This window comes from Microtus ochrogaster, unplaced genomic scaffold (assembly GCF_000317375.1).
Source record: "Microtus ochrogaster isolate Prairie Vole_2 unplaced genomic scaffold, MicOch1.0 UNK39, whole genome shotgun sequence".
NCBI lineage: Eukaryota > Metazoa > Chordata > Mammalia > Rodentia > Cricetidae > Microtus > Microtus ochrogaster.
This window is the reverse complement of record NW_004949137.1, coordinates 3564017-3571318: the sequence shown is the minus strand read 5'-3', so window position 1 is coordinate 3571318 and position 7302 is coordinate 3564017. Positions and strand designations below refer to the sequence as shown.

Below are 7302 nucleotides of genomic sequence, written 5' to 3'. Positions count from 1 at the left end.
CTGGGATTAAAGGCATGTGCTACCACAACTTGAAGTCACAGAGGTCAATCTCCCTCTGCCTCCCAAGTGTTGGGATTAAAGGTGTGTACTACCACACCCAACTACTCTCTTTCTTCCTTATTTTCACTTTTAAGAACTTTTAACTTTTAGCTTGCATATATTTTTAACACACTGTAAACCATTTAGAAATTTTCTTTATCTTTGAATCTCTCTTTACTATATATCTCTCTTTTATGAACACATGAGTCTTTAATTTACCAAGCAATATCAGTAGGACTAAAGCTGTGGCATTGCCAGCTAGATCCAGTCCATTCCTTAGCTTTCCAGCCTCATGGTTGAGGTACTAGCTGTAGCCATGTTTACTGCCACAACTCTATGGCATTTCAAGGTTCCTGTCAGCAAGTAAGTTGCATTATGTCCACAGACAACACACAAGTCCTCTCTCTGTAGTTGGCCCTCCTGCCTCAAACAGTCAGAGTTTGCCATGGCAGGATGGCCTGGAAAGCCAGCATTTTTAAATGGCACAGCTTTTTTCATGCTACGGCTGAAAACCGAAAAGCATGCATTCAGCTTTTCCTCAACACTGTTTAAGAGTTTCGTGGCAGGACCTCTTAAGATCTACAGGGTTTTGCAGCTGAAGTTGAGTCAGGAAGCCTCTCTTAGATGAGAGCACTTACTTGCTTCTAACAAGCAGAGCAGTCCCGAGAAATCGCTGCTATCAAGAAACCAGGCGCAACACTTTCATTTTGTTCTAGAATTACTTCCCAAGCTGTCTCAGGCTTTATGTGGATACAGTTGTCCACACGTCTGGGTGCCATTCTGTAGTAATAAGAGTGGCAGGGGCTGCGTCCCCAGCACCCCAGCCACCTGGCTAGCTTATGCCCTGAAATAACAACACACAAACTGTATTCTTTTAAACACTGCTTGGCCCATTATATCTAGCCTCTTCTTGGCGAACTCTCACACCTGGACTAGCCCATTTCTCATAATCTGTGTAGCCCACAAGGTGGCTTACCAGGGAGATTCTAGCCTACATCCATCCTGGGTCGGAGCTTCATCACATGTCTGCCCAGGAGCCGGAGCATGGCATCTCTGCTCCAGAGAGCAGAGCTGTCGAGTCTGAGCTCACTTCCTCTTCCTCCCAGCATTCTGTTCTGTTTACTCCTCCCACCTATGTTTTAACCTATGAGTACCAATCAGTTTCTTTATTGCTTAACCAATGAAATCAACAGATTGATATATGACACTCCCACATCAAGTCTATGCTGCTTAAGCTCTCATAATGTGATTTAGTGTGTGCTCAGACTCTACACATATTCACACATGCTTTGATTCATTCAGTCTAAGGCAGCAGCTCCAGAAAGTGGCACTCAATGGTACTGTGGTCTTTAGAACATGCATTCATTTTCCCTAGTAATTCTACATCTTTGTGTCTATCTTGAAAAAAAAAATCGGAGACTACCAAAGATTTGACTTGAACCTTTACGATGATGAAGCTGGTTTGTCTTGCCCTTTGACCAAAGCAGTGGACAGAAGATGCTTCAGAACATAAGCAGCAGCCTTCTTCTGCTGTAGATACCACATTTTCAAACAGTATTTAATGACAGAAACCCCATCTCAACATCAAAGTGTTCAAAAGTCTCTATAGATGTAGCAATATTTCATTTGTATTTTAATAAATAAAACTTGCCTGAAGTTCAGAGAATAAAACAGTCATACTGACTAGCCTCACAGAGCAGGCAGTGGTGACACACACCTTTAATCCCAGTAGCTGCACTAGTTTGCCATAGAAGCCAAGCGATAGTGGTGCACGCCTTTAATCCCAACACTAGCGAGGAATATAAGACAGGAGGAGACAACTCTCATACATAGACTCATTCTGAGTTTCCTGGAGGCAGGATCGCCATTTCAGACTGAGGTAGAGATAAAAGCCATTGACTGGCTGTTTTGCTTTTCATTTCTTTTTTTTTATTATCAAAGATTTATTTATTTATTTATTTATACAGTATCCTACCTGTAGGCCAGAAGAGGGCACTAGATCTCATTACAGATGGTTGTGAGCCACCATGTGGTTGCTGGGAATTGAACTCAAGCCCTCTGGAAGAGTAGTCAGTGCTCTTAACCACTGAGCCATCTCTCCAGCCCCCCTGTTTTGCTTTTCTGATCTTCAGGTTGAGCCCCAGTTTCTGTTTCTGGGTTCTTTATTAATTGTGCTACGTATAGAAGGTATGAGTAGGACTTGGGAGGTAACTTGGGTTAAGAGTACCTGCTGTCTAAGAATGAGGATCTGAGCTCAGAACCCCAAAACCCACATAAAAAGCCATGGTAGTTACAGGCACCTGTATCCCCAACACTGTAGGTGCAGATGGGGAAAGCTGGTCACAGTGGCTTGCTGGTTGCCAGCCCAGCTCCAGATTCAGTGAGAGATCTTGTTTCAAGGGAATGGTGTAGAGTTTGGAAGAGCAGGATACCCCTTCCTCTGGCTTCCATCTTCATGAACAGGCATATACTCAAATGCGTAAAAACAAAAGGCTTTTAAAGAAGCTTAACAGAGGTAACCGTGCCTGTTACCAGGATACATCTCTGAGAACAACGCACGGTCTTTGGATGGCAAGAAGGAACCACCCTTGCCTTCTGTCCTATATGCGCCATCTTGTAATTTTATTTTCAAAGGTGGCCGAGAAGCATCCTGCAGTCTGCAAGTGGTTTGACACTATCGTAGGTATTTCCTTACTGTTTGCTGCCACCAAGGTCTGGCTGAAGGGAGTGTTCTGCTTCCTTCACAGTCCTGTACTGGGAAGGTGCTCTGTCAGACTGAGCAACTTAAAGAAGCACAGGGCTTTGTGATTTCCTGTATGATTTATGTTTGCTTCTAAACTGTGGGTTTTGATGGCTCTTATTTGCCACTCATGGGCAAAGATGTCTGGTGATGCTAAGCTTGGATAAAACGGATGTTGTTCACTATACCTGGCTGGGTTTGGTTGTCCAAGGCTTCATGTGGTGCTGTGAGCATGTCCCAAGAGCTGGAATGTGTTCCCTGTGTGAAGGCCATCCCTGTCTCAGCCCTCAGTGTGTAGCAGAGAGGGACAGGGGGTGGAAGGGCATCGGTGCTGGTCTCTCAGAAGAGGGCCTGATGTGGGAATCACACAGGCAGGTTATCTTTGTACTGCAGTTACACCCGGACCTCAGTTAAGGCCAGCCTCACCTTCCAGCGCACCTTCAAGGCCGGGAGGAACACGCGGCACAAGCTCTTAGCTATTTTGAGGCTGAAGTGTCACAGTCTGTTTCTAGACTTGCAGATAAGCAGATGGGCAGCCACATCATCTGTGGAACCCTTGTGCAGGTCCTGTTCTTTGTGTGGGGGCACGTGCAGGGAGAGGTGTATGTGTGTCGAGGGCAACTGTGTGTGTATGGTATGTGTGTGTGTGCACGCGTGAATGTGTGTGTTGCGTGTGTCTGTGTGTGTATATGCGTGTGCGTGCGTGCATGCGTGCATGTTTGTGCGTGCTCGCGCATATGTGTGTGCGCATATGTGCATGTGTGTGTGCATGCCTGTGTGTGTGTGTGAAGAGCATGTGGACATCTGTATGTCCCCTGAGCATCTACTCTGCTCATCTCTATCACTTGACAATACTACCATCAGTACACACACAGAGAGAGGATTTTTTGGATCCTGGCCTTGACCTCAGACTCTCAGGCCATTGCTGCTGAGTTCTCTGTTTGGGAGGGGCTGCTGTGGTAGGCTTTGGCCCCTGCTCCCTCCTGCTTCCTCCCCTGGCTGGATTTCCTGGGTTCCTCACACAAGAAGTGTTCATTTGTGATCTGAGAGACGTTGCTCACGTTTCTCTTTCCCTTGGGACTCCAGGTGAACAGCCTGCAGACCATCTGCATCAATGTTTACAAGATCTTCCTGCTGCAGGCCTACAGGTGAGTCATGGATCTGTGCCACCACTAGAGGGAGCCACAGACCAGAAATGCCAGCCATGCTATCTGCTGGGGCTTTCAAGCTTAAGTTAGAGCTGGCTAGTTGTTCCCGGATTGGGTGGCATACTAACGTGGGGTCAGGAAAAAACAGCGTTCAATCGAGTCTCTACACAGCTCTGTATCTGTCAGATGAGAACCTCTTCTGGTCTCCCTGTACCGGAAGCCTATGTGACCTTAGGTGCTGATCAGAGCCTGTGGCTGACAGGCTTGAAACAGGAAGGGAAGCTGGGGTAAAGAGCCCCCCAAGAAAACACCCCAGAAGGCATGGGATGGGAAAGAGAAGCAGGGGGATCCAGAGCTCCAGAAACCAGAGAATCAGATCTATTGCTGAGTCTCCCCAGCCTTGCATCCAGAAGGCATGACAAGAACATAGCCTAAAGCAGTCATGGCTTGTTCTTCTTGTCCTTGGTTGGTCCTGAGACCAGGGACTGGTGGCCGATCAGTGGGATCCATTCCCAGGTTTCAAGTAGTGAAATGTCCTCACCTAAGTCAGGTTTGTTAGGCCAGACCACATGGCATCCTCTACCTGACCACAGCTTTCTTCTGAAGTCTCCTGTACAGGTGGGATTGGCTTCCTGTGACTCATGAAAGGAGGGCTGCTACATTGGTTGTAGCAGAGGCCAGAGTTCTGCCTGGAGTTGACAGATGGCCACACCAACCACAGGCCAGATTTATGCCACTGTGGGTCTGGCCTCCTCCTAAGTAACCTCCCGGGTCACCGGAGCTGAGTGTAGGAAAAAGCTTGTGCTGTGGAACACAGCACAATTTCAAAGTCAAGCAATTTACCCTTCCTGTGATGTGAGGTGACATGCATGAGGCACCTGGGAAGAGACTAGTTATATGACGGTATACCTGTATGAAGACATGTGCACACACACATGCTGAGTGTTCACATGTAGTTCATTTTTACATGGTTCTGTGGATATGTTGCACATAAATGTGTATGTGCAGTTCACAGGTATGCACAGACAAGAGCTCATTCATGTGTACACACATGTACATACTCACCAAGGGCCCTTCCCTGCCATTGTGGCTCCTGCCCAGTTTCCATGCATGTGTGCTTCAGCTTCCCTTTGACCAGCATGTTAGGAAGAACCCTGTATTCTTTCTGGGCATGATCACCAGCACAGTATCCTGCTGCTACTCTGTCCTGAAGGTCAAGAACACAGGTGCATGGATAGACCAGGGCCAGAATTCTTGTGCAGGGGCTGGATATCCTGCCCTCACTCAGGTGCTAGTGCTGCTGATCATTGTTCCTAGGTCTAGCAGGTCAAAAGGGTGTGGAGAGCCTGTTGGAGGGCATGAGGGTCTGTGGCCCATGGTTCTTCACCCTCCGTCTGCTCCCCCAGGAGTGACACTAGGGGCCAACGGAGCCTCTGGCTTATTTCCTCTTGAAGCTGCACATTGGCTCTGCTACCAAGCCTTCCTGATCAAGCTGACTGGTCATTCTGCTGTCTACAGGTGTCTCCTGGGACCTCTCATGGCTAGTAAGTGAGCTCCTCCAAATGACCCCCAAATCTACCCTTGAACACCGAGGGCCTAGTTGAATCCAAAGGCAGACTGTAGATTCCAAGCCCATCTCCATTTGCCAGGGGAGGAGCCTACTGGAGCAGCCCTGGGGGTGGGGAGAGAGAAGCTGGGCTTCTAGACCACATCTTCCTACTTCTGCCTGCCTGCTCCCTCTGTTCAGACTCTGCCTCTTACCCCCCTAGATGCCCATGGGATGACATGTTTCACTCTCAGGAACCTTCTGTTCCCTACCTGGTCCCCTCACCCCCTCCTCTGCTCTGCTGCTTTCTAGATGCAGGGAGGGATGCTGAGGTTTCTGTGGTGCATCTGTTTCCATACTACCACTCTTGCAGTCCTTGTTTGCCCAGTGTAGTGGTGGTGGTGTGTATCTGGGTGGGACACGTGGCCAGGACTTTACCCAGGTAGGCTAAGGGACTACCTCACCTCTTTGGAATGAAATTCAAACACATCCTCTGTTGCAGCCCAGAAACAACTGTGCCGGAAGCTCCCTGCGGCGACAATGGCTAGCCTCAGGGCTGCAGCTGACCCAGCCCTAAGCACAGACTTTGAGACCATTTTGGACTAAGCCTGCTTCCTTCAGCTGGATGAACATGGGCATTTTAGCCTCTCCTCTCATGGATTCACATCACAAGAGGGACTGGCCTGTTGTGTAGGAGGAGAGTCACTTGTTGGTTCCGGGCCACTTAGCCCCTAAATAATCACACAGAAACTGTATTATTTAAATTGCTGCTTGGTCCATTAGCTCTAGCTTCTTATTGGCTAACTCTTACATATTAATTTAACCCATTTCTATTAATCTGTGTATGGCCATGTGGCTGTGGCTTACCGGCTAAAGTTCCAGCATCTGTCTCCAGCAGGGTTACATGAAGCTCTCTCTCACTCTGCCTTTCTTTCTCCCAGCATTCAGTTTAGTTTTCCCCACCTACCTCTATTCCCTGTGCAGGCCCAAGACAGTTTTTTATTAACCAATGATATTCGCAGCATACAGAGGGGAGTCCCACATTACTGTTATGAGGCTAGGTTGCCCTCCCAAAGATCTGTGTCATGATGGTAGTATGGGAGTTTGTCCTTGTTTCTCTGGTGGACTTGATTTCCTTCCTGATGCCCTCCAGGAAGCAGATCCCACCCTTTTTAGTGGCATGGATCCCCTAGCTACCAACACCAAAAGGAGGTAGAAGGTGCATGGGCACACTGGAAGGATGTGGACAGATGTGAGGTGCTGGACCTGATGTCTTTTTATATCTAACCATGAAGCCTTTCCCAATGGGGTCAGAGTGTCTCAGAGAAGAAGACAAGACTTTGAGCCAGTAAACTAAATTGCAGCCTAAATATATTCCAAATTCAAGTGACTGCATGTTTAGTTACTTTTCTATTGCTGTGATAAAACACCATGACCAAGGCAACTTATATAAGCAGGGGTTTTGTTGTTGTTGTTTATAATTGGAGCAGTAGTTACATATTGATCTAACTGGGAGATGGTAGGGGTCTTTTATTTTTATTTTATTGTATGTTTTTCAAGTCATAGGTGCTGATCTAGACCTTAAAGGCCCAATTATCATTTTGCAATCTATATTTGCATTTTCAAAAGCTAGAGATTCAAGAAGTATTTGTCTAGCTTCTGAGTCTATTACCCCTATGTCTAGAGCCTTAATTAATCTTTGCAAAAGTCAATAAAGTGTTCTCTCTGTCCCTGCCTAATTCTGGTAAATGATTTGACCCTTTTCTCTGGATCTTGTATTCTATTTCAAGCATTTAAGGCTGCCTTGTGACATAATGACAATACTTCTT

General features: G+C 47.1%; 1 protein-coding gene across 1 annotated transcript in view; it reads left to right on the top strand.

The window, feature by feature from the left end:
* Positions 1 to 6079, top strand: part of LOC102000399 (telomerase reverse transcriptase-like) — a 13719-nt gene extending 7640 nt beyond the window's left edge. Inside the window, exons 5-9 of the mRNA XM_026790051.1 lie at positions 3173 to 3326; positions 3866 to 3927; positions 5029 to 5153; positions 5334 to 5471; positions 5976 to 6079. Of these exons, the coding sequence (XP_026645852.1) occupies positions 3173 to 3326; positions 3866 to 3927; positions 5029 to 5153; positions 5334 to 5471; positions 5976 to 6079 (583 nt within the window). The remainder of the gene's footprint in view (positions 1 to 3172; positions 3327 to 3865; positions 3928 to 5028; positions 5154 to 5333; positions 5472 to 5975) is intronic.
* Positions 6080 to 7302: the final 1223 nt, after the last annotated feature.